Raw genomic sequence first — 27082 nt, 5'->3', positions numbered from 1 at the left:
ATTGGTTCCCGTTAGGTAGGTGTTGACTTACTGTCGTGTGACCGCCTTGATGCCTTCGGCTACGGACGGTCTGTTGTAGCGTCTCATGTACTGGTACATTTCGGGGTCGTTGCTCTTGATGTTCGTCTCGGTGCTGCCATTAGGAATTGTACCAAATTTGAATGGTGGCTTCATCGCCTTTGGGTTTTGGAGCTGGAATAGGAGTTTGCTTATTTTTATTCATACAATGTACATGTATATAACTATTGTCACCGTTGAAGGATTGGTCGACAGTGCAGTCAACACAAATTATTCAAATTACAATTTTGAAAGCCATAGTTTTCGCATTTATGCAAACGCAAGTCACCCTGGAAATGTTTTTGATCGAACTATAAATTCGCCATAAGTATACAGCAATTTTCAACACACGTTTAACATTGATGTTGTCATCTATCCAACTGTGACTTGCAGATTAGAAAGAAACTGATATGTACGTTCTACCATCAGGACTTATTTGGGATTACACAGCAGGTACTGTACCTGGATTGAAGTATTGGATTTACGACAAATGTAACAATCCGTTCGATCCTTGCAGGTGCATTTGCAAGACCATTCCTTGTTTATTCTGTCTGCTAAGCAGAATCATTTGTGCTGGTCCACATATTACCAACGAATGTTAGGCAAACTGCACTTCAAATAAATGCACTGTACGCAGTAACAGATGGTGCCTCGGTACTCATTAACGAAATTAATGTGTTAAGCGCATGCAACCACAAAACATTGTAATTACCACATCTACAAAACCACTAGGCGTCAGTTATTTTTCTGCTCGGTATTGTTTTTTAATCCAAAACGGATATCCGTGGGTTTGGGGAATAGCAATTGAATTCACTTACAAGGCATTTTACTTCGACACTACTCAATTACATTAAACATAGAAAATACAAATCCCTGGGTGGTTGTGAAGGTCCGAAGACGTAATTAAGAGATGTGGATATTAAATATGGCTTAAGGAAGCATTATTCACAAATGTCTGAAGTTTGAAGTTTACCAGTTGTAGTTGTTCACTGGCCCACATACAAACTGTCAACAATAGCGTGGTTCATGAACAAAGGTTATACTAGGCACACATTTCCTCGCTTTCATAACTGTCATACAGATACTTACCTAGTTCCAGATATTTTTTTCTTATGGAATGAAACCAGAATTTTATTACAATAGACAAACTATATAGATCACAAATTTTCTCACGAGGCATGCAACTTCATGAATGACAGATTCCTGTTTATTCAGAGAGCGACGTTTCAATGTAGATTCTTACTCCATATGAAGCTTAAATGTTGATAAGAAGTTGTCAAAGAGAAAGTTCTTCAGTTTTGACTCGCCAGCTTCTGCAATGTTGTTAAAAAAATTCTTTTCTGCGTGAGTGTGACGTTTTGTTACAGATACTTGTGCCGTTGTCAAGCATCATTGCCATTCCTGCTAAATAGTGTGTCTTTTTTTATACCTGTCAACTTCAAACATGACAATCAAAGAGGTTACCAGCATTTTGCTGTTTGTAGTTTAACGCCCTACTCAGCGATTCCAGCTATATAACCCTTTAAATAGCCGAGTCGCGACCACACGAGCCAATGATTGACATCATGAACGTCAGTCGATATGATGACATACTTCAGTGTAGTCAGATTCGCGAACCAGATAGTCGCCTCTTAAGGCAAGCACGTAATTACTGAAGACCCAGATCTTCACTGGTGGTACGTAGCATTTTTTGTTGGTAAGTACAGTTTCTAATTTTATTGTGACAATTACATTCTGCAGTGAAAAACCAGTTCATTCTACATACTTGTGTCACATATATTGCAAAACTCTACACGCATCAGCCTCCATTTAGCCCACGTCGTAAAAGCTTGGCTTTGCGCCTTATCTTAGCAGTTCAATATGTTATTTCGTCAGTAATAAAAACTAAAAACAAACTCTGTATACAGGATATACATGTAGCACGTACTGTTCAGTTATTGATAAACTCATTTACCCAAGTAATTTTAAAACTTAAAATTAACCCAAGGACCGACAACTGTCGAGATCGCATGCCATGGATTACCATCTTCAGTTTCGTTATTTACCAATTTCCGCGTTACAGTTTCATCACTTTTGTTGCTTCTACAATGTGTACAAAAAAAACGCACGCAGAGTATTTCTCCAAATATTGTGTGATTACAATTATCGACTATAAGGTTGTAGCAGTGTGTAGGGAGACGTAATATTTACATTCTAACAATGAAACTCACCAAGAAGAGATGATGTGTCGCTATATTGATGTATCAATTGAACTCCGAGCTCCTGTTCAGCTCGTAGGTGATGCTTTGCGTGTTCTATCATAGCACATGACAATCTAACACCAGTAAGTGATTATAGTTTATACTCCTTTTCCCTCCCAGTTTCTGTCTAGACTGGGTTTGTGGAGCTGAGGCGCAGCACGCAATCACTTCATATACAGGATTTGCATACTCCTGATGACAGTATAAAAGCCAGTATTGAATTATCACCGTACAGGCGTTACTGGAGAAATAGACGTCCCTCAGATATGATGATTTCACATGAACAGTAACATGACAATTTCATCCTAATTGGAAAACTTGGTAAGAATGTTTTGTTGTATGTAAGTATCAAGTGGTTTTAGACTTCAGATCTAAGGAACATTATGAGCTGATACATTGCTGTTGATTAACGTTCTTCAGAGCTGTATCCTTAGATGAATCTTCTATGAAAAGACCTGTCTATACCAGTTGATCAAAAAGGCTTACATGGCTTAATGTATGAAAGATATCCGTTATTCATTTTATATCCACAAGCAGCTGTCTCGTTTCAGAGCCTCCAAATCAAATTCCAAAATTTCACATTCTACACCAGATTCTGTTAAGTTGTTCCAAAAGATGAAATCGTGCCCACATGAGATTGCATATTACGTTTTCTAGAAACTGTCTTTCATATCACAAACGACGAATTGGTGGTATTTCGATTACAGCTTGGTGCATGAGCGTACTGCGTGAGACAAACCTAAACTAAACATTTACCTACCACTTTGATGAAACCAACGGGACATGATTATAACAAACCAAGAATCATAATGGGAATGAATTTTGGATTCGATCTGCATGATCAGATGACGATTTCGTCTCAGACAGGGATGATTATGACATGCACGGGTATTACTGAATCTTGTTAGTAACGGTATACTCAAATTTATACAAAATGACTGCGATCACAGTCAAGACGCACAACACTTTGTTCCATACCCGCGAAGATCCTGGTTAGAATTTGTCTTTCCTGAACCATGCTTGTCATGACTAACGGGATCGAGTGGTAAGCCTAGCTGACTTCGTTAACGGATGCCACTGTATCTCGGTTCATGTTCATGCTGTTGATCACTGAGTTATCTAGTCCAGCCTTGATTATTTAGAGGCCGTATCCATATGGCTGGATTGCGGAATGTGACGTTTAACAACAAGCAAACCAAACAAGTCATGTTTGCTCTAATCATCCCATTAGTCGCCTATCACCAACTCGTCATCGTTTCTACACCAACAAAGGATCCAGTGTAGACTGAGACCATGGCGGATGTTCCTGGATGCGTTTGTGTTACATTTTCATGTTTTGCTCTTGTACATGCAGCAGGTAATCATAGCTGACCGTGTCTTTCTATGTGTTGTGCTGTCGTTTTAGCATGATGTCTTAGATGTATAAGGGTGACATTTGGCATGGGACTGGGTTTGCAGTAGCTAGTTTCCTGAAACATGAGGGTAGCATACACCAACATGCAACAACATGCTCATTCTCTTACAACAATGACATCAAAATGTAGACCTGTATTAGAAAAAATCTGGTTTTCTTTCTTCCTTTCTTCCCTCCATTCATTCATTTATTCATTCACATACCCTCCAGTCCTGGATACCAGACAGGTCGTAGTACTCCTTCTTGGTGATCATGAAGGCCGCAAGGTTGGCAGTGTAGCTGGCCAGGAACACAAGAGCAAACAGAGCCCACATGTTCCCAAGGAAGCGGCTGGAGATACCCCGAGGTGTGTCGGTTGTCACGGCCGCGCTGAACAACATTGCCCAGATCAGCCATAGGGACCGGAACAATGAGAACTTATGATCTGAAATGACATGAGCCGTGGGGTTCTCAGACTGTAAATGGAACCTGCTGAAAAGCAACTTTGTTCGACATAAACAAACCTCGAGGGCACATGAACCCATGGCCCCCTCGTTACCAGTGAACAACTTATATTGTCCTACGGGAAGAGCGAGGTACATTGAGGGGTCGACTCAGTTCCCCATTTACACCTTTCTTTTCCACTTTTTCATTTTTCATGAAAATGTCAAATATTAAAATTCAAACATTTAAATTTTGAAATACAGGCATCATTTAAAGTATCCACTACGTGGATCAAATATCACTTTAGATCTAAGAATAGCTGATGTGGAAGCATTAAAGAACATGTCAAAGAATCTATATTCTTCTTCAGACGTTTTCTATAAGTTATCCTTTGCATATATTCCGAACACTGAAGAGATGCTACTGAATAAAGTGCAGTTCATGCTCAATTCTTGCAGAACATGTACAGAAGAAAGCCTTATTATGTTCGGGGTTTTTTTTGTCTCGCACAATGGGATGTGTTCACATTTATCACGTTTAAATACAACACTAAAGAGAACTGTCAACTCCCACCAAGGATTTGAAAGACAAACAACGTGAACAAACAACGTTTCAAGAGTCATACGAAGAAGTATACAAGGTACGTTGAGGATTCTTCTTGCTTGAACGAGGGCAGATCCAGCTTAGAACTGATCTCCATGCTCCTCGTAAGAGGGGACTAACGGTATGGCAGACATATCGTCACATCCCATTCGCATGATCGATGCTTGTGATGTTAACCACTAGAATGCTTGGTCCAGACACGATTATTTACCCTCCGCAGTCATAAAGCTGGAATTTTGCTGAGTGCGAGGTTAAAGAAAAAACAATGAATTTGCTAGAAAGTATTTGATCATCAACTTCACATTACCAACACCTCCCAAATGGAATGCCAAGAATATTCCCTCTTTAAACCATCTATAGCCGCTTTCAAACATCCTGCTATTGATTGCTTTTGCCATACTCAGGCGATGTATGTAAATGCTTTTATGTAGTGTAAGAGCTCTACTCTCTCAGATAAATTTTCTAAAGAATCTTTGATGTCATTAAGTTGAAGATTAAAGTACATAATCGTTTTCACATCTTCACTAGTAAGCTCTCTCGGACAACATATCACATAAACAATGCTCAGCATAATGGTACGGGAGTGAAAAACAATTAACTGAAACCCTTTGGATATCTTACTTCAGCTAACCAACCTAACTATGCGCACTACATTTTCTCCGCCAATGAAAAACTAGTATTTTTTCACACACCAAAAGAAAGGTCGAAAAGAAAAGGAAATTATCAGTTACCTCCCGCAATTCTCAATTTGTGAGGACGACGTCGTGCCTGACCTTAAGCGTCAACAAAAAATAAACTCCTGAAGATCATCTCCTACTCTGATCAATAAAAACACGCAACACAGACAAGTCCAAGAGGACTTAAAAACAAGACGTAACTTTCTCTGTTTTCTTCAGCTAGAAGAAACAAAGATTATATCCAAACGTCAGTGAACATTTGCACTTTTGCAAGTGCAAACAGATTATTCACGCACAAAATTTGAGAGCCCAAACGAAATCATAACAAAGCCAACTGACCGAAAAAACCTCTCATCCGTTTTCTAGTACTGTGTCCCTGTAGCGGTAGTGTTAATTATCAGGATATATTACTACTGCCCTCTTGGAAAGTAGTTGCATCGGTGCAGAAATAATAAAAAGAGTAGTCTATCAGCATCAAGTGGCAGTGAAATCTATTCAACCGGAAAAACAATACTGAGCTACAGTGCCCAGGGTACATTAATCTGCAAGATGGTTTTGAAGAATGGACGACCATAGTCTCGAGGAGCTACGAAAAGGTGGACAAAGTCTCTTGTGGTACATATTTTACGTCATGTGGCCTAAACGTTTGATATGTTCACAGGAAAGGCTCTAGTGGCAGCTTGTTCGATGCCATATCTTTGCTATGTTGCCAGTAAGAGATATATCTACCTTGCCACTTACATGCATGAAAGGGACCAAAACGTTTTCATATAGTGCACTTTTCAGATACTGACGCTGGAAATTGTTAATGCATGTATGTTCACGTACATTTTCAGGAGCGATAACATTATAAAACTGAACCACCGTTTCCACAACATGTGCAACTTAGCGAAAGCCTTATGTCCCGAGTATTGTATTGTATGAGTGTTAAGCTTAACTTTCTTGACAAAACTGATTTTCAATTTAAATAACCTGGAGTGAGTCAGCATGAATAATTCTTCTTTTTTAGAAACCTTTTTCGTCAAGAATATTTGTTCAGTTTGTCATTATATCGAGAGCATCAAAGTGTTTGCGATCGCTCCAGAAGCAATTATCTATTCACAAGCCATTAGCACCGACGAGGTGTTTTCATTTTTTTCTGTATCCCATCATAACAGAAACTGTTCATCCATCCATAATGCGTTATCATAGGGTTCACTGAAATAATCATCGGCATACGTGATTGACTTCCCTTGCTCTGTACATAAGAAACAATTCAGTGAGGAATGTCCTCGGGGTTACGAATGACACATCACCACGTTGTTGAGTTCACGGCATCATGGATGACATTTGCAGCCCCAACAAGGGACATCGACTGCCAACTCCACAGCTTGAAGTTAGTCAACCTGACACTTTCAACCGAAGGGACTGTCGCTGCCCCACTCTTTACCTGTCTCGCGGGGACACAAGCCCCAGACATCCTTATTTATTACATCCAGCTACTAGAAAATGTATGAAGCAGTATGCTAATGTGCACAGTGTTTTCTTGCCTTGAAATTCATAACATTGGAGCTTGTCGCCGATTTCTCGGTCATTTGGGAGCGATTATCCCTATTCAAATGCATTCTGTTCCTTTGATGGTTAGAATACAGATGACTTTAACATCTCATTACAATCAACTAGACGGACTTTCGTCGTTAGCATAGTTATTAACTATTCTGATTACTGACAATGAAAGTAAAGTGTAAAATTATCGACTTTCGCAGCAGCGGCCTAATTAGTATCGCTGTTTAGCCTGTCTTGCAATTTAGATGATGTGTGAAATGTTTTTCGCAAATCTAAGATGTCGCCCATCATATGTCATGTTGATAACACGGAATTATTACAACACCACATGTGCTCTGCTCTCGCAATACTGTCAAAAATAAGACAAATGTACGGTCCAGTTCGTTATAGAAAACCAATCACGGTTCTCCCGAACACTGTGATAACATCCTGATAATTCAGTCTGGTCCTGTACAACCAACCACTCCTTAAAATCACAGTATTTACATGAAGGCCAGTATGTCATTTAGATACTGTCTCAAGTGACTAACCACAAGCCAGTACTAAATTGCAAAAGATAAGCAGCTGCCTCTGTAACACATGATACTTACCCTTAGATAATGCGCTGCCCCTGTCTAAACCGTAGGGACTGAGCCACTCGAAGATGAAGATGGAGGCCCCAGTGGCATGGACGCTGAACAGCAGTATGAAGCACCACGATGGGTAGTCGTAGGGCTCTATAAACATACATTGATGTTGATTGCTATTCTACTTCTGAAGCCATTGGGAACAACGTTATTTGGAAAACAAACCGATTTTGTGGTTTTGTGTTGTTCGTCATGGCTCCAGTGATAATTCAAACAAATACTTCAAAGGCAAAGGCTTCCTATCATCAACAGATAATTCCATTCCACGCGTTTTTCATAATGACCTTGTGACAGAAAGTTTCTGTCTTGCCTTCTCGAAGACGTAATAGAGATGTATTGTCAGGAAAGAGTTCTAGGTTTATTGACTTCAATAATTTCCACAATAAAAACACTCCAAAAGAATTTTTACAGTAGATTTGGCCTCTGTGGCACTGCCATAAAAAGGAAATATGTGGTACAAAATGTGAAATGTATCTTTTGTATTGTAATCTGTGTATATTGTAGAGCCTTGTGAATGCACCTTTGTGAATGGAATCTCAGTACAAATAGACATTATTACTACCCATACCGAGTAAGGCTGTAGGTGATATGGCCCCGTCACGGATGGAGACGATGATGGTGATCCCAGTCTTTAAGAATGGTACAGAGAAGTCTACAGCTGTACTTCTCTCTGGGTTGATCTTTAGGGACGTGATGACCATATCCGCTTTCTTGTCCAGGAGTACCCGAACCAATCCGTTCCACTCTTTGTTGACCTTGAATGAATGACTTTCAGGTTATGTCACGTCATCTTATCTTCATCTAGAAGTTGTCATCCATATATACTTGGTCTGTTCTATTCTATTCTATCCGTATGCCATCCAAAATACGCTCTAGATACGGATGTTTAATACGCGAGAAAATAATCAGTCTCGGCTATGTACGGAAACAGATCCAGATTGAAAAAAGCAAAACAGTGGGATCATTGGAAATCAGTGATGACGCCAGGTGTTTACCAAGAGGGTAAACACGTCCTTCTCTCTCGGTGGCACCAGCTGCACACAAATTGTCCTTACAAAACGTATTTGTAGAAGCTTAATACAGAAACCTCGTAGTTTGACATGATGGTTAACCAATATCAAGCTGCAGTTTTACAGATGTTATCTTTGCGCGTTCGTAATCATCAGGAGAGTTATTAACTAGAATGAAGACTTAGAATGAAAGTAAATTGTGACATTATCGATTTCCGCTGCAGCATCCAACAGAAATTTAGCTTTTATTGCAATCTTGATGAGATTCTAAAAGCACCGTGCAACCTCAAGAAGGATATCTGTGTCGTGTTGATGGCACATGTATGACACAATATTTCTGTCCTCTACAGTTTCCATTACAATCATCACATGTGGGCAATTTATCATTGTTCCCAGCTAGTGTTTTCCCTCTTCGCTAAACAGAATAAGATGTATTATGTATAAAAAGTACAATAAGAATTTAACAACTTCTAAAAAAATACTGCGACTGGTATTGGGGTTGGCACGACATATAGAAATGTACCACAGGTATTTTTCTGTATGTGTAAACGTACCGTAATCAAAATCGAATTACAGAAACGTACCCTGCCATGGCTATGTGCTGCATGTGGAAAATTCCAGTGTGAATGAAGCCTACACATAATTTAACTCCTTACGAGTGATACCAATGACATCTAATGGTCACTGTTAGAAAACAGACGTTCAGAGGCTGTCTCGAAAAACAGCAACAGAAATCCAAACCCATGCAATTCACAGTTAATCTTAAGGTGTTTTTGAATTATTGAGAAATATTGAGGTTACCAGTACTTCTTCACAACTTGAACCATGTCGTGCAAGTGTAAATCATTCAAGTTTGATCTGTTTAATCGGTGTGTCGTGTTACATTGATGATATTAATTTGAATGATGTGAATATCATATGGGTTAAAGGTATATATCAAGTATGATTGAGGTGGTGCCGGAGGGTAATCCGAAAAACATTTGTCATTGCCTTGGTGATTACAGTGTACTTCCTGGATAAGCTGATCTTGACTGATTGGAGCAGACGTGTCACTATCCAATATCCTGCTTTGTCAGAAACTATAACATGGCCTCTTTGGAGTTACCGTTTTCTTCATTCAGTTGAAGGGTTGAATTTTATTGGACACGATGCATTGCATGCATGTCAATGACGACTTGATCGAACTGGAACCATTGAATGGGCTGTGCTTTTAGCACATATTTCATACGATTAAGGAGGGAGTCTTGTCGCCTTTATCACTTTGAACGGGTTAACGTTGTTTTACATGACCTTCAAGACCACAGTACTTGTATGTATGTATGTATGTATGTATGTATGTATGTGTGTGTGTGTGTGTGTGTGTGTGTGTGTGTGTGTATGTGTGTATGTGTGTATGTGTGTGTGCATACATACTCACAGAACTACGATCACGTTTGGGTCTTATTCGCTATATTCTATAACCTACTAACCCCAACCCACAATTAAGCTATATTACTGTGTTGGACCACTGCTGACGTAAACACTTGTCATTCATTCTATTATTACAAACATGAAAAACAAGTTGCCATACATAAAACAGACACAGTTTGTGTCACTGAAGTGAGACATGAACAGTGATACTATTTGTATGGATCATCAGCATGGTTAATGTATATTAATTGCTAAAAACAAGCGCGTCTTGATAAATCTTAATTTTGATGCAGGGGATTCAAGTACTAATTCAACGATTTAGAATTGGTTCAGCTCTGTAAAATATCCTCTTTCCTAGAGAGTGTGTCACAGAATAAATAGCATGGCGTTTTTGTTTAAGAGATAAGTGATGACACTATGAGCCATCTTCCTGTACTACACATCTATCACACAGGAAGCCAGTGAGTGTTACAGCTACGCTGCTCTGAGACTTCCCATCAAAACCTAACCTAATTTAAAAGTAAAAGTGTCAACAAAAACGCTGCAATTGAAATGGATGGTTTGCATTCACTGTACGCAGCAAACGTTCAGAAGGAAACGCAAACGCGTTGTCTGGTGCGAAAATTCGCAAACCCAAGAGCATCTCGAAAGAAATGTAATCGGGTATTTTCAGCCTTACCTGATGAGAACAAAAACCAAGTCACACTTCTTACTTCAATATGTACTCAAGATGCATTCAAGACTGGAATTGTCAAAGCATTTCAATATCTAGTTAATACTGTTGTTTAATCATAGAGTTATTGATTTATAGACGATCAACAGTTGATAACGTTGGAGTTTGATTTCTGTAGAGATTCTTGCGATTTTGTAAAGAGTGCATTTGATGTTAAGTGATGATAATACTAACCTACGCCACACGTCCCGTGTGTTTGGAGGCGTTCAAAGGCTTCCTGTCGCAAAATAATTTCGATAAGAACTCAAAATATGGTAGGAATCCTAATTTCGACGCAAAGCGATCCCCCAAGAACATCAAATGTACATATCGGGTGATGCCCAATTTGGATAATTTTGTCGTTATAAACACAGATATGCACATCTTTTCATAACCTTTTGCATCATCATTTGTACAGACAAAATATATAACACAAAATACGTTTACATTTGCAAAACCTTTAAACGCGAACTCTAAACATACACTCTAAAACCACTAATGTGTGTCTCTTACAGTCCTATGAAATCGAGTGGATGAAATGTATGTCCGGAATGCGGACGACTCCAAATCGATTCCAGTCGCATCACGAGATAAGACCATAAAAGGTACTTGATGTTACCCTGCCTGGTGCTCGACGTAGAGGATTGGTTGGCTCTGTCAGTGGAATGTTACTGTCTGTATGTTACTGTCTGTTCGACAACATGATGACATCGCTGTGTTATGAGGAAACCTAAAGAGGTGTGCCTTAAAAAGATGTTGCTATGGAATGAAAACGTTTAAGGTTTGGCTTTACATCTACACACATTTGATTCTGGCTCGATGCGTGTAATGATAGAAAATACCCAAGGACACCACACTGCATAAACCATCGTGACACAGATACAGAGAACCTGATTCAAGTGCATCACGCAAAGAGAACCTGGCCCACGTGCATCACGCAAAGAACACCTGATCCACGTGCATCACGCAAAGAACACCTGATCCACGTGCATCACGAAAAGCAAACCTGATCCACGTGCATCACACAAAGCAAACCTGATCCACGTGCATCACACAAAGCAAACCTGATCCACGTGCGGCACACAAAGCAAACCTGATCCACGTGCATCACACAAAGCAAACCTGATCCACGTGCGGCACGCAAAGCCAACCTGATCCACGTGCGGCACGCAAAGCAAACCTGATCCACGTGCATCACGCAAAGCAAACCTGACCCATGTGCATTACACAAACACAATTGCTTAGAATGCATACAGACATCACTGAGTCAAATATAAAAGGTTACGTGTGTAGGCAAATCATTTCTTATTTAGACCTTGCAGAAGATATAGCCCATAAAGAATATATCCAAATCTTAAACTTTTTTTCACTTTGCAATGTACACCTCGACACAACACGTGCCAGTTTCGTGCGTTTTTTCAGCCGAGAACACAATGAAGTACCTATGTCTGTTTAAGCACAACTGACCATGTTGCCTTTGTAAGGATTTCATTGACAGTAGAGGAGGTGGGGTAGCCTTGTGGTTAAAGCGTTCGCTCGTCACGCAAGTCCCGTGTTCGAGTCCCCACATGGGTACAATGTGTGTACTTTTCTGGTGTCCGACGCCGTGATATTGCTAGAATATTCCTCAAACCAGTTTAAACCTAAACGCACTCACTCATTGAGAGTAGTATACATCCAACTCGATTGGTCTTAAATTTTAATAAAGGTTCAGGACCTTAATCATTTGTTTTGGTTTGCTTCTCAGAGGAATAGTTGATTTGCCTTTGGATGTGTTTGTGACTGACGTCACCAGTAGAACAGGATGCGGTTACCTTATGAACACATAATCATCGATCACCCTGCGACTGTTTTCAATCCCAGTATATATGTTATTTTAATGTATGGCTAGATTTACCTATATTGCTAACGCCCGGAGGAAAAAACAGCTAGGGTCAGTCCAGGAAGCAAGACTACTGTAAGTCCCTATCCACTTCAGTTGTTGGCAATACATAGCCTGTTTTCACATTGTACTTTCATCAATAGTTAATGTGTTTTAGTGTTTTAAATTACTACCTTTAAACTGATATCTGTGATATACTAGTTGTTTTACCATCCTTTGCTGACAGGATTTTTGTTCTTTTTCTTTGGTTATAAGTAACATTCATTTTTTTTCTAAAATTTTACCTTGTTTGTCGTCACGATATGACTGAAAAATTGCCGATTTGACTAAAACTTTCAGCTCACTCATTCACTCAACCATCGATCACCATCGGATATGGTTTATAATCCTACGTATTTGATACTGTAGGACAAAAAAGGATCAAGGACTGTTTTTGTCGCATGATCCTCCATATTCTTAAATGTCTGGCAGCGAAACTTGGTCATACATATTTTCGCTCATGACTGTTGCATTAAAAAAACTCTTCTAGGGACGTAGTAATGACAATTTCGTGCCTTCCATGATTCATTCAGATACTTTCAAGCGACTTTTAAAGCAATCTGCTCACATCAGAATCTGTTTCGTGAGATAAATGAAGACTTGTTACACTCTCGGGCTCACTTCGAATATTTTTCAGAATCACCACCGGAGATTTTAGGCGCTGATGGTTTTACAAAGTAAAAGTTACGAGTTTTTCACTTTTTTGCGTCTTTACATCATGCTGTTTGCGGCGAATTAATTTCATAAGTGGATGTTTAAGTATACAAATGAGCTGCGGTCATAGATCTAAGATAAATCGTCGCAGCTGAAAAAACCCTTAATTGAACGTCTAACCATGTCATCAATATTCAAAAGCGTTCGGCTGGCGTTTATCCGGCGACCTCTGATAGTCCGTCTGTTGACTATTCGAACCTCCATCTCTGACTGAATGTGCTGCTTTTATTTTTGTACTTTCATATCCCAAAATATATATTCCACACACGATGAAACTTCGACATATGCGCGCCGTTACTGGTAAACTGTGCCAGACAGTGCTTTAATCAGTGAGCCCACAGGCAGCTGGTGCCGACAAATGGAGAGGATGTGACACATCTCTCGGCTTGGCATTGAATAGAAACGTGCCTTACTTTAGAATAGGCGTACCATTGGCGTTAGTGCACTTAAATCAATATTTGGCCGAATGTGCTGTAACGGCCATTATGACCAAATCAGTATCATACAGATCCTAGGTTAATGCAGACGAACCTATTAGCGCAAGTTCTATTTGAATGTGTGTGCACGACCCCAGATAAAGGCAGTGTTTAAAGAGCGTAATGTTTGACCGATTCACGCCACAAAGAAGCTAATAAAGATGCAGTTATGGATAACTGCCAGTTTGGTTTGGTATAATTAACATCTCCCCCAAGGGCTATCCTCACCACCCCTCCCAACTCCTACCCTCCCAGTAACTTGCTGAACCCGTGGACGATACCTTCCACACCCGTAGTACAGTGGACTGCATGGATAGTTGGGGTTCGTGTTCCGATCCCAAAGGACGGCTCTTGCCAAAGGACATAAGCGCATGGAAGTTGTTGTTACCGTGTCTGTTACCGTGTCTGTTATCGTGTCTCGGATTGATTAATGTGTATGAAGATGTATTTGTCTGAGACTGAGATTACTTGTAGAAGCATAATTGGATGCACTGGGGCGGAACTGCAGTTTAGTGGCTGCACTGTAATAATACTGAGATCGCTTTAACGATATTCCAGCAACGTCACAACTGGTGACACCAGAAATGGGCTTCACGTATTGTATCCAGGCAGAGAATAGAATCATGACGGACGCTTTAACCACAAATCGCGCACGCACTTACGCACGCACGCAGAGACAAGGACGCACGCACTCACACCGCGATATCAAGCTCCTCTTCATGTAACGCCAAAGGAAAAACGCAAGGCAGTGACTCTATTATTGAGGACTAGGGACTAAAGATGACTTACTCTTAAATAATCCATGTTATCAGTTATGATTAAACGGAGACTTACCATTGGTTTATACTGAATGGTGTGAAACAATTTATGATGCCATCAACTTATTCCATTCGTTGGTTCAATAATGATTTAAAATACGGTTTGGAGATGTTTAGGGTAATCGTGATAGTCTAGTAAGCTAGATACATATATATGGAGACCCGTGAAGGTCAGGGGTAGAATAATCCTTCAGCAACCCATGCCTGCCATTAAAGGCGATTATGCTTGTCGTAAGAGGCGACTAACGGGATCGTGTGGTCAGGCTCACTGACTTGGTTGACATATGTCATCGGTTCCCAGTTGTGCAGATCGATGCTCGTGCTGCTGGTCACTGGATTGATAGGAATGTTAATCCTCCTCAGTTACTGAGCCTGGAGAATGAGCTTCAGGCAGCAGAGGTATCAGATACAACCGCAGTGAAACAACACGGTCGGAAATAAGGACTAACCACTCCATTAGACTTAATATTATCTTGACCCAGATGTACAAGTATCATTTAGAGAAAATGTGAATAGGAAGAGAAGGATTCCAATATGATTGAGACCTCTTACTTCACACCTTATTCCCAGTCTGTTCCTTACAGAATCAATTATTATAATCTTTAGGGATGGTTATATTTTGAAAAGGAACCATTTAATAATTTGGAAAGGATTAATTGGTTACAACAATATTTTTCAATCCTTTCATCACTGATTAAAACATATCCAAACCCATTTATCCCAAGATTATAAGAAAATAGTGTATGAGAGTTGGGGTTTAGTCCCTAAGCCCAGCAACACTGTTAATAATGGGAGGAGTTGAAGAACAGAATACACGCAGTTGATACATTTTATAAAGACATTAAAAAGTACCCCGAATTTAGCTCTGCTACATGTAATATATTCATCTAGTATTCTGAATATTGCTCTGCTGTCGATAGTCATCAGAAAGGGTTATGCGTCCCAGTTCTTGCACTGACACAGAAACGATATTGAATGCAACGCCCGATTTATTATGCATTTCGCCGATGAGTTGAGGAATGTATTTTTAAGCTGTATTCACAATAACTAGGACATTGCTGTGATGGTCGTGAAGCAAATTGGAACTGAAAATGAGTTACGGAAGAGGGGTCGTCTCAAACACCTATGGTCAATTTAACAGTCTCTTTGGCTTCTGCATGGATTAAGCGTGTATACATGTATACACAATTTCCCGGATTAGTTACTAGGGAAAGTGAGTACAGGTCACTGGGTAAATGGGATAATAAAGGGGTTATGAACGAGGACAGTTATTTGAGAGAGTTCATCTTCAATTTTTTTTAGCCATTTCTTAAACTGACGAATGAAGGAAACGTAAGTGTATACTCGCGGTATGGAACGTCGGAATGTGGGAATAACCCTTCTACGTTTATTTAGCAATTTAGAGTTTTGCAATTTAAATGAATAATAAACAGGGTCTGTTTTACTGCGTGCTTTCAGGTGAGTTCAGGTAAATCTGGGTAAAAGTTGCGCTGTACGTGTAAAAGAGTGACTAAATGAGAAGGAGGGACTTTGTTGTTTAACGCAATATTCAGGTTTTAGGGCGGTGGCCTGTAAATACTCGAGGGGACCAGACAATCCAGTGATCTACTGCACAAGCATCGACCTACGCCGCTGGGATTTGACGGCAAACCTGACCACCTGATCCTAATTGTCACCTCTTTCGATGCGCATGATTTGAAAACCCAGAACTTAAAATGAGAGGATCTTTGTATGCATAATTGCCTGTCTGATAGTACTATCCCATTTAATACTGAGCACACAACCATGTCACGGTCCAACAAAATAATTCACAAGCCCGGAATTTGGAAGTAGAAACTAGACGAAACGTTACAAAAAGTTAAAGCACTATCATGAAAATTCAATAGCCAATCAGGCCAATGCCTGTGGAAATTTACTGCCCCGACTTGATTTTTACGTGCCACGGGCTACCTAACTAATTATACATTATACCGACTCAACATACGTATACTGGTTCCTCCAGCTCCCATGTTCTATTCCTCTGCTAAGTGCAAGGCGGGGTAACAACAAGCGCCATCTTTAGGTCATAATTTCGTTCTGTGTGATGCTGCCGGAGATTGAACCAGCGCTCTATCCACTATCCCAGGGAGCCAAATCCCATGTGGTCTTCTGCAAGTATTTGAAGTATTGATTTGAATCAAATCGTTTCGGAAGTTGAGCTTCCGTCTGAATAATGACCGGAGTAATAGTGCTTTCGAAAATGAACCTTTTCACATCGAAACGTAGGAGCTTTGTGTCAGTTATTGGAGATGACAGAAACGCCATATACGTCTGTTACGATGAACGTTGTCCAAACAGAACACCGATGGACATTTAGAATGATGTAAATGGATAATAAAGACACTTTAAATCTTTTATGTGTTCATTTTTAGCGAAGCACGACAAATAGTGCATTTCAGTCGCTGGAAGTTAATAGAATGGACGTGTTTAGTATTCCCGATACAGGTCTGAAAGGGACGTGAGGCTTCAACACACAGCAACCTGCACCTGAGCGGGGGTTTGCAGGCCCCGGGGGAATTTTGACGGTGAACAATAATGAATTGGTCATGTCAGTCGGAGGAAGCCGTGATTCTCGGATTTAATCTTGGCCTGTAGCGCGGAAATGTTTCGCCGAGATCAAATAATTGTAGTTATTAACGATACAGATATTGTGAGGATTTCGCTGCATATGTTTTCATTGCTGGATCAGTACGCTTTCCCTTCGCACCTTTTAGGATGTTGTCTTCAGGGACAAACTTTGACAAAAGCAAGGTGGTGTTTGGGCGTTGATTTGCACTGTACATACTCTATTTTCTTTACATTAGGGAGTGTCTAGACGATCTAGATGAGGTAAATATGCGGTTGTAGTCGGGTTTGATGTGAGATGAAATTAGTGAGGTGTTCGGGTGGAATACAGAAGTAAATAGATTTTTATGATCGGGAGAGAGATCGGGATTTTATGATCGGGAGAGAGACAATAACTGAAAGCACTACTGCATCAATGTTGTTTTTCGTTGATTCATTCTTTTGCCAATTGAACACACCAACCAAATTTAAATATACAATCCAGAGAGACCTGTAACCCCTGTAAATGGGGGTTTAGTTTTTCTTTTTTCTCCTTTTTTTTTATTTGCATGTGACAAATTCATTGAAGGTAATGTTAAAGATGGATGAACCATTATTTTGGTAATCTTCATAAGTCAACCCATTTGGAAACAATTATAGATCAACATATTATAGATTATTTTGAAATTATGGCTCAACCATTTTGGAAATTATCTTAATTCAGTATTTTCTTCATTAGCCAATCCTTTGGAAATAATCATAGATCAACCGTTTTAGAATTATGCTTCAACCATTTTCGAAATCCTCATAGGTCACCCATTCTGGAAATAATCATAGATCAACCATTTTAGAATTATGGTTCAACCATTTTCGAAATCGTCATAGGTCACCCATTCTGGAAATAATCATAGATCAACCATTTTGGAAATCATCCTATGTCAACTATAATAGATCAACCGTTTTGAAATTATGGATCAACCACTTTGGAAGTTATACCTATTCCCATCATCAACCACTCACCCACTCAACCACACAAACGATCCATAATAATAGCCATTGTGTATCTCATGGGTTCTGGAGGAAGTGTTGCAATACATTATAAATAATACTTTAGTTTGTACATCAAAAACACCACAGTATTAAGTGGAGATATTCTACACGATTCATGACAGCCTACCTCCGCTCCCCATTGTCCGTCATAAACTTCAAACAGTTCATAATCAAATTCAAGCTCCGCGCTAAGCTCGAAGAGCAGGTCTATGCTTAATCCTGTACAGCACATGGTCTCAGTCTCGTTACTCAATCTGAAAGAGAATAATGGTATGGTTACACGCAATCCAAAACACTTCGTCGTAACCATTCATTTAGGTCGCGTTTTAACATTCACTATATGCTCGGCACAAATCTCTTTAACAAAAGTGAATTTGTAAATGTATCTAACACAAAATCGATCACTGAAGAAAAGGTCTGTAAAATGTAATCTAATCTACTATGATGACATTTTAGTGAGCATGGAAAGTAAACGAAAGTGCATCAACTTGTCTGCCGGTAATGACAATCCAACGTGACCTTCGGTTGGATCCAACGCGGATCTTAGAATACGTCCCTTATGGATCCGGAATTGGTAAGGAATCGCTTCTATGATAGCCCCACATGCCATTCCGGAATTACGATATGTTGTGATTTGGATGGTAATTATACAAGCATGGTTTGCCGTTAGGGAGATTATTAGTGACATATCACTCTAAGAACCGGCGTAAATAGGTTCATTTCGGTGTTGGAGTACATCGGGCAAATATCCCACTCTTGGACAACGAGTATTCGTTCCATCATGGCTATAAGGCACTGATTCACACGACATTTAGTTAATACATTATCTCGGCAGATAGGCCAGCATCTAACACTTGTCGCAATAAACAAGGAACAAGAACACGGGATCAGCATGGACCACTGCGCAGATAACATGTCAAATTGTTTTCCAGAAGAAGCGCTAGGTTTATTGGCTCAACGAAAAGACCGTCGACAACCTTCTTTTGATTTTGTTCTGCATATTACGTTAATACTGCAACAATTTTAATGTGTTAATTGGTTGCCAAAGGAACTATATCTCCAAATCAAAAATCAATCATAAAATGATTGGAATTCCATCCATAAAACGGTGACTTGCGATTAAAACTTCGATATTGGAGCATCCTTGCTACGACTTAATCAAACAACCCCGATTGGCTTCTCTCCAAATGACTACAAAAATAATTAATCACATCTAGCAACTGTCCATTTATTATCATTTTTTCATTCAGAATCGTTATCTCCGAACGTTATCACTGGAGATGTCAAACAGTTCCAAAGCTACGTAAAACCAACTACAGCTCAAGCGAAACCTCACTCAATCATGTATACAACATGATACTGATTCTGTTCATTGCCTAACGACATTGCGTGGATGAGCATGAAACTCGAAGCATTTTATAAATAAAATAATCTTCAAATAAATCTTTATCACTGTAGCTTTTAATATTATCCCTACACGAAATAACATTATGGCTAAACAAACAAAAAGATCTTAACGTTAAAGCATCATCAAACACGGTTTATTTTATCACGTATCGTTGATTTATTGATTCCAATTGAATTACGAATGTTGCGCGTGTATCAAATATCAACTGTTCTCAGCCTACTTAAATTGCATTCAGTATCGGTAAACCTCTGAGTAGAGACAATGCAATCCAGTCAGTCATACTGAAATAAATATATTATTAAAATAATGACTTTTTCATAAAATATATCCAAAGTACGAACCAGAATATCCATAATATGTTGGTTGGTAAGTTTGTTGTTTAACGAGACACTCAACAATATTCAAGCTATAAGGTGGATGTCTGTAAATAATCGACTCCTTACCAGGTAATCCAGGGATCAACAGCATGAACATTAAACTACGAAATAGGGAGAGCATGACATGTTGGCATGTGTCTACCAGGTCAGCGACTCTGCTGTGTGGGTTGCTAAAAACCAATTTTCACCCGGACCAGTATATACAGAGGGCTTAATGGAGTATGATATGATTCCGTTGGAAATGTCAGTCATCATTACACGTATCTAGACCAACAAACCTGACCGTGGTTAAACAATCTAATGAAATCACTCAGATAACTGAACCATCTGTCTCTTTTGACAGTAATCTGAGTGACAAGTATCTGGAGGCAGACGGCAAATATGCGAATCTCAAGGAATGACACTCTCCAGTGCAAACTTAGGCAGACTCCAAGTTGTTTCCGCTGCCTTCTATTTGATACCGTTCGATCCCTTGACTGATATTCGCAGAGAACACGAGTTTGCTACAGGTATTGCAGCCCTTCTGACTCCCTTGGTAACGCAGAGGGTTGCAGGGTTTGATAGTTTTCAAATTCTTCAAAGCCTTCTTGCTTAGATCGACTAGACTATACTCTTGGAAATATATAAAACAATTACATATTTGCAATGACAATGAACAGAGGGAAATTACGTATACTATTGCTTCCGGGGTCCGCTGGGGATGCATGCTAAGTCCAATGCTGTTCATTGGAATAGTTGATTAGTAAGGAAACTTGCCTTGGTTCTCAAAAAAAGCTTAATATGATTGCAAAACCATCTTTGTGACGAACAAATCAGTTTATGCAAGTGTTTTCGGACACGAGGATTGCACACAAATAAATTTGCCCTTGTAGAATGGCTGTAAGGACATGCCCGGCAACTATATAAATTTAATTTAGTAAAATCTGACATAAACATGATGAACTGTCTGGTGACTACATATTGCCATAGTATCAGCGGTAATATTATTTATCGTTAGGGTTGTAAATAGTCTTTGTTACTCTCAACTGATTCAACATTGTCAGTGAGTGAGAGAGTACGGTTTTCGCCGCTATTAGTTATTTGCCTGCAACATCAGGGTGGAGGATACTGGGCTTCACATTGTACCTATGTGAGAAACGAACGTGTCGAGAGAACGCTTTAACCATTAATTCAACACACACACACACACACACACACACACACTCGAGTAAGATACGACTAACGAGATCGTATGGTCAAGCTCATAATGTCAGTCACTGGATTGTCTGATCGAGACTCGATTATTTGCAGACGCCCGTTATATATCCGGTTTATTGTTCTCTGAAAAAGCAAACGATGCAATATCAATAGTCCAGAACACCACCATTACCAATTCATTCAAAAATGCTGCTACTCACCGTTTGAAGGTCTCTTTATCTCTGGGGTATATTTCGCAGGCGACAGTGTGTGGCCCGCATTTTCCGCCATGCGGCATCTCTTTATAGATAACATACGGGTTCTCTCTTAGCGTGGCTATTCTGAGAAAACGACGTTTTGGTTTCCCCCTTGGTGGACCAAGAGCCTCCCCTGGCCACGTGATGCGACGCATGGACAAGCCTTCTCGTGTCCAGTGACCGACCTTGAAGCATACATAACACCTCCTTTGACAATAAAAAATAAATAAAAACACATCTGAAAAGTGCGAAATTAAAATCTGAAAATCTTATTGAATGCAACTTACTTTCTTTCGTTTTCTAAGTATGGTTTTGTTGCAATTCCAGGTGACTGGTTTGTGGAGATAAAAAAAACTGTAACATATTTTTGCGGGATAATTGAGATTGCAATATATGGAGGCGCTTCTGAATGGTGCTTTTTATTCTCAAGAGCTTTATCTCTTTGAGTCATCTTGCGAAAAAACGATAAAAACTGCCTGGTTTGTTCGGAATTATCATGGCCGTAGGAAATGATTACGAACATATCTGTGTCGTAGAGTATAGTTTGGATTTGGACTTTTTTCGACTTTGTATTTTACTGAGATAATAAATCATAACATCTGGAGTTTCGTCTTCGAAAAAATCTATAAATACCGTATACCGATTTCTTACAGAAACGCATGGAAATATAAACAAAATGAATTATCAATGGCATTTTTTAGTCTGTAGTTTTCATTCATAAAAACACAGTTGAGAAGAATTGTTTTGCCTTTTATAGTTAGAAACTGTGTAGCAAAAGAAAGCAGCGTGAGTATGCACACGATTTCGAAAGGATTATGTCTTAATCATTTTCAGGTGGCGTAAATTACAAAGGGCGAGATACAAATGGAAGAGAGCGAACCGTACTTTAATTTGTCCGGTAAACGTGACTGTGTAGACTTTCTTTAGAATATTACGGCGTAGGAATATATTTTTCCAAATAAAGACTTTTTCCGGTGTGTAATTGTTAAAAGTACGTGCGTTTATAGTTTGGCTGATATAAGGTTTGGGGTTTTTTTTCATCATACTACTCGATTAGTGAAACAACAAATGACAAAACCCTCTCCCTAATCAGGAGATATCGATGTATGGTTCGCTCTAGACCATATGAATGTGTGATTATGGATCAATACCATACAGTGTGTGTAACTTATCGTGAAAAAAATAAACGAAAACGTATGACAATTGCCTTATATTACAAAGCATAACTATTTCAATAATGAAGTTTCTTGTAGTTAAACGCCGCACTCAAATATAAATGGCGGCGCTGTGCAAATAATGGAGTCTGGACAAGACAATCCAGTGATCAACAGCATGAGCATCGATCTAAGCAAATTGGGTATTATGACATGGTGACACATGTCTACCAAGTCACTCGATCACGTTAGTCGCCTCTCACGACAACCATGGGTTACTGAAGATGAAGTCTAACACTGTTCTTCACAGGCACACTAGACCATGCGACCATTGTCAAAGAGTCTGCAACGTATCATCCAAAACGTAAAGGTCTAACGTAAACATATGACAATTTAACATTGCCTTACATTTCAATTAAAATATGTTTCCATAACAACTACCTTTAAAAGTTTTGTGTAAAATATATACTAAAATTAATATTCAAATATGACTATGGACACAGTTTGTTCAAACATATGGTTAGATGGTTTAAATAGATAACTGATTATCAGAGAAAGAACACTGGGAAATGAAAAACATACCACAGTCCAGTTTTTGCCTCCTTTTAGACCGTTTCTTTGTATATTGATGATCTTCAGTTTGGGGTGCATTAGCTGCCCGGCATCATTGAAGTCGATTTCCTGTCCCCACTTACTCGTGAAAGAAACACTTCGAAGTTTCCTACGGAACGCAAATATTAATATCTCATTAGTTTTCTTGTAGAATCTGTAGTTATTCTTTGACGCAGATTAATCAATATTTATTGCCGAAATTAACACCACCATTCGAATGCTATGTTTATTGCCGATGCAAATAGGGATAATCATCTTGCTATATGAAATTGTCGGCATTTAAATGCGACCATTAATATTTTCGGCAACTGCTGGGTAAACATTTGCGTGTTTGTGTGGGTTTTTTATATTTTGGCTTTTAAGTAAATGTATTTTTTGTCATATTTTGTCATAATCAATCACACGTACGCGTTATATGTCGCTGTAATGTTTGGAGACCACTGCATCCTGAGGAATCTGGACGTGTCCATTTTCGCTTGCAATTTGTGAATATATCTTTTTAAAGTAATCGATATTATTCCTCACCGAGAGGGTGCCTGATTCTTGTTTGATTCCCCCAAGAACATAAATCCTATCCTCCACATTTATGTATCGAATTATATTATAACGTTGTGAAATGTATTTCATTCCTAGACACATGTTTCAGACAAGTTAGTCTTTGGTTGCAAACAAAAAATAAATATTCACCAACCCATCTCATTATTTTCATAAGATTCATAATCTCAACACAGAACATGAAATAACTGGTCTCTCAAAACCTAAGAATGGCCAACCATTTATGGTTTGACGTCAAACACCTACATCTTTGAGATAACCCACACGCGTTATCGACGCTGGGTCGATGGGGACCGACTTTATATTCTTGAAAGTAGGACTATAAACGTAGAATTATTTGTGGCCACATGGGGCATATAATTTGTAGTTGCAAATCCCGACATCAAGATACTGTCCAGAAATTGTGTGGTTAAGATGGTGTAATAATGCTCCTTGCAAAGGTATTCAGCGAAACAAAACTTCTGCAACGTTTGTATTTCAAACAGCATTACGAGCACCGAGGCTGAAGAGCGTGGAAAATATATATGTGGAAATGGGCTTCACACATGTGCGGAATCAGACCGGGTCGTCGAGGTGACGAGCAAACTCTTTGGCCACTAAGCAACCACATCGCCTTTGAATTGGGAAGTACAATGTGACGTTTTAGGGTCACGTATGTCGTCTTAACTTTTTATACCGCTTGTTTGTTTCCTTAATTACAGCATGAATACAATATTTGACGTAAAGTACACTGCCCAATATAAAAACTGTCTCCTAAAAAGTCTCAGTGAACGGTTTTCCTTTTATATCTTTTCGTAATTTCTTTAGACACATTCTCATCTACGAAGTAGTCGGTAGTCCACGTACTCACTCATACATATTTGCACCCTCTGTCCAGAAGCCAGTGTTGTTGCTGCTGCAGGTGAACTTAGGTGTCTGGAAGTTGATGCTGCTGCCCGCATCCTTCGTTAACATCTTGAGTGCGTTTGTCCATATTTCAACACCTGTATCTATGGCCTCTGTCATAGCCCTCTTCCCGTAGTCGTACCACACACCTAGATTTTAACTGACAATTACTCCAAGACAAGAAAAACCGAGGTCATGTTGTTATTTACCATTGAATGAATTTGTGAAATTAAGTTAACGCAGGTTAGACTGTGTGAACTTCAAATGAGTTCATATAAAGTAGGTCTAGCAAAATGTACAGGTTTCATGTGGCTGCTCGTATACGCTGATTGTAGTGTTTTGTTTATACATGTGACACTTAAATATGTATCGCTTCCTACAGATGCAACTGTGCCACAAATGTTTTCCCTATTGCAATGTACGCACGTACCGAACAATCCGTACGGCAGCCTGGTCGGAGTGACCCAGGTTTTGGTGTTTTTGGGTACGGAATCCATCGATAAAATCCACACATATTCAGATCCCGTAATTTGCAATTTGCGCGCGCATTCCATGATGGCGTATGTTTGTGACCTGTAAAAGAACATGTTTATGTCAATGGCAATCGTCTAAAAAATTAGAGTGGGTGAATACTATAACAAGCCACAGTAATGATATAGCTACTTTATTCTGGAGTTCCAAATCGACCAGGGAACAGCCCAGTTAAGTTTTAGGGCATTGGGTTGTTTGTGTGGGGGTTTGGGGTTATATTGTTTGTACTTAAAGGGAAAGTGAGTGAGTGCGCTCTTTGCAATTTTCCAGCAATATCAAGGTGGAAAACAAGAGAAATAGATCACACATCGCGCCGATACGGGGAACAGAATACGGGTCTTTGGCGAGACGAGCTATCGCTTTAACCACCGCTAGTTGTAGGGAAGGACTTTCGGTGAACGAGATCCAGCTAGGTTATCAAATGCATACACCTAATCCTCACTAGTCGACTGACATGGCACGCGACGGGATTCTCAAGGAAAAACACCAGATTAACGTACATCATTACCTCGTTTTGCGCACAGTACTTTAAATTAAAATATTTTCACGTCAGTTGTGCCACAACTACGAAGGCAAGTGACATTGTTTACCAATTCGTACATGAACTTGACAATCAATCTCTTTAGTAGACCCACAAGACAAAAAGGTTGACACATAGATCATGGGTTTATAGCATCTTCAGAGTTTCTGATCAAGACTACGTTGGAGTCTTTGTTTTTGAAACCTTTACACCATCATGTCATCTTGAAGTGCTAGCTGATGAACTCTATGGTAGTTTATGTTCATCCCTCGAGTCATTTTCACAAGAATTTGCGAAGCTGCCAAATGTGACGTATAGGCGTCTGTGTCAGTATTTCCGACGCGGGTTCAGTGGCTTCTGTCAGTTCAGAAATATTCATTGGCTTTCCTGTCAATTTTCTATCAATAAAATACAATGAGACATTGTCCGAATAGCGAAAGCATTTCCTTCTTTCTTCCATGCATCACGTTTTTATGACCAACAAACATGCATATATGCTGGCATTGGAGATTTATGTACAATATGTATGAACATGGTGATAGTTGGAATCCATAACAAACGTACACCACGGAAAGACAAGAAAAGAAATGTAACAAACAAGGATCATTTTCAAACATGCAGGGACATTATTACACTCTTATATCCTAAATGTGTGGTGTGTGTGTGTTGTTTTTTTTGTAAAAGACATCCAAATAAAACTTGAAAAAATATAGAATAAATAGGGTGATATGATAGGTGTGAAAGTCATTTCGCCTACACGTTCCATCGTGTGAGCACTCATTTTCCTGTGGCACCATTCCGTGAAACTGCATCCCCGGGTCTCTGAGGACATTGCTTCCAACGTCACAAGTCAACCATGCGAAGATGGAATTTAACGCTTCAATAACACACGCGCCTAGCTTGAAGACGTATTTCCTCATTTTTTAGAATTGGATTTTCACTGGACTGCAATATTTTGTTTTCAGATTATGGTATTTAGGTCAGTTGTTGGTTTTGATGATGCTTGAGTAGTCTCTCGGTGTGCGAAAGTATTCAACTTTCAATTAAGTGTAGCCGTTTCAATAAAACTCTCTGGTCTTAAAGAATTCTTTGACTTGCGCCTCTGAGAAGAGTTGAAGCTGAAGCATGAAACGATTTTTTTATACTCGTTACTATTATTCGTATCTTTTCGTAGATAGTGTCTGGCAAGACACTGTGAGCGTGTTTGTTGTATATTTCACGACCGCGCCGGCGCCACATTACATCGAAAGGATTTCTTTTATAAGCCCTATAAATTACATTTGTGAGAAAGAAACTGAATGACAACTAAGCAATAACTCGATGGATGA

The 27082-nt window shown here is 39.4% G+C and overlaps 1 protein-coding gene across 1 annotated transcript in view; it reads right to left on the bottom strand.

Annotated features, from left to right (window-relative positions):
* Window positions 1-27082, bottom strand: part of LOC137283586 (glutamate receptor ionotropic, NMDA 2B-like) — a 55986-nt gene that overhangs the window by 8755 nt on the left and 20149 nt on the right. Inside the window, exons 4-12 of the mRNA XM_067815164.1 lie at window positions 25134-25276; window positions 24669-24852; window positions 23234-23372; window positions 21462-21682; window positions 18407-18533; window positions 8154-8340; window positions 7550-7675; window positions 3915-4135; window positions 32-192 (exon numbers count right to left, since the gene is read on the bottom strand). Coding sequence (XP_067671265.1) covers window positions 32-192; window positions 3915-4135; window positions 7550-7675; window positions 8154-8340; window positions 18407-18533; window positions 21462-21682; window positions 23234-23372; window positions 24669-24852; window positions 25134-25276 — 1509 coding nt within the window. The remainder of the gene's footprint in view (window positions 1-31; window positions 193-3914; window positions 4136-7549; window positions 7676-8153; window positions 8341-18406; window positions 18534-21461; window positions 21683-23233; window positions 23373-24668; window positions 24853-25133; window positions 25277-27082) is intronic.

Source organism: Haliotis asinina, chromosome 5 (genome assembly GCF_037392515.1).
Source record: "Haliotis asinina isolate JCU_RB_2024 chromosome 5, JCU_Hal_asi_v2, whole genome shotgun sequence".
NCBI classification, from domain to species: Eukaryota; Metazoa; Mollusca; class Gastropoda; order Lepetellida; family Haliotidae; genus Haliotis; species Haliotis asinina.
Note: the sequence above shows the minus strand (reverse complement) of the source record. Positions and strands in the feature narration are given on the sequence as shown.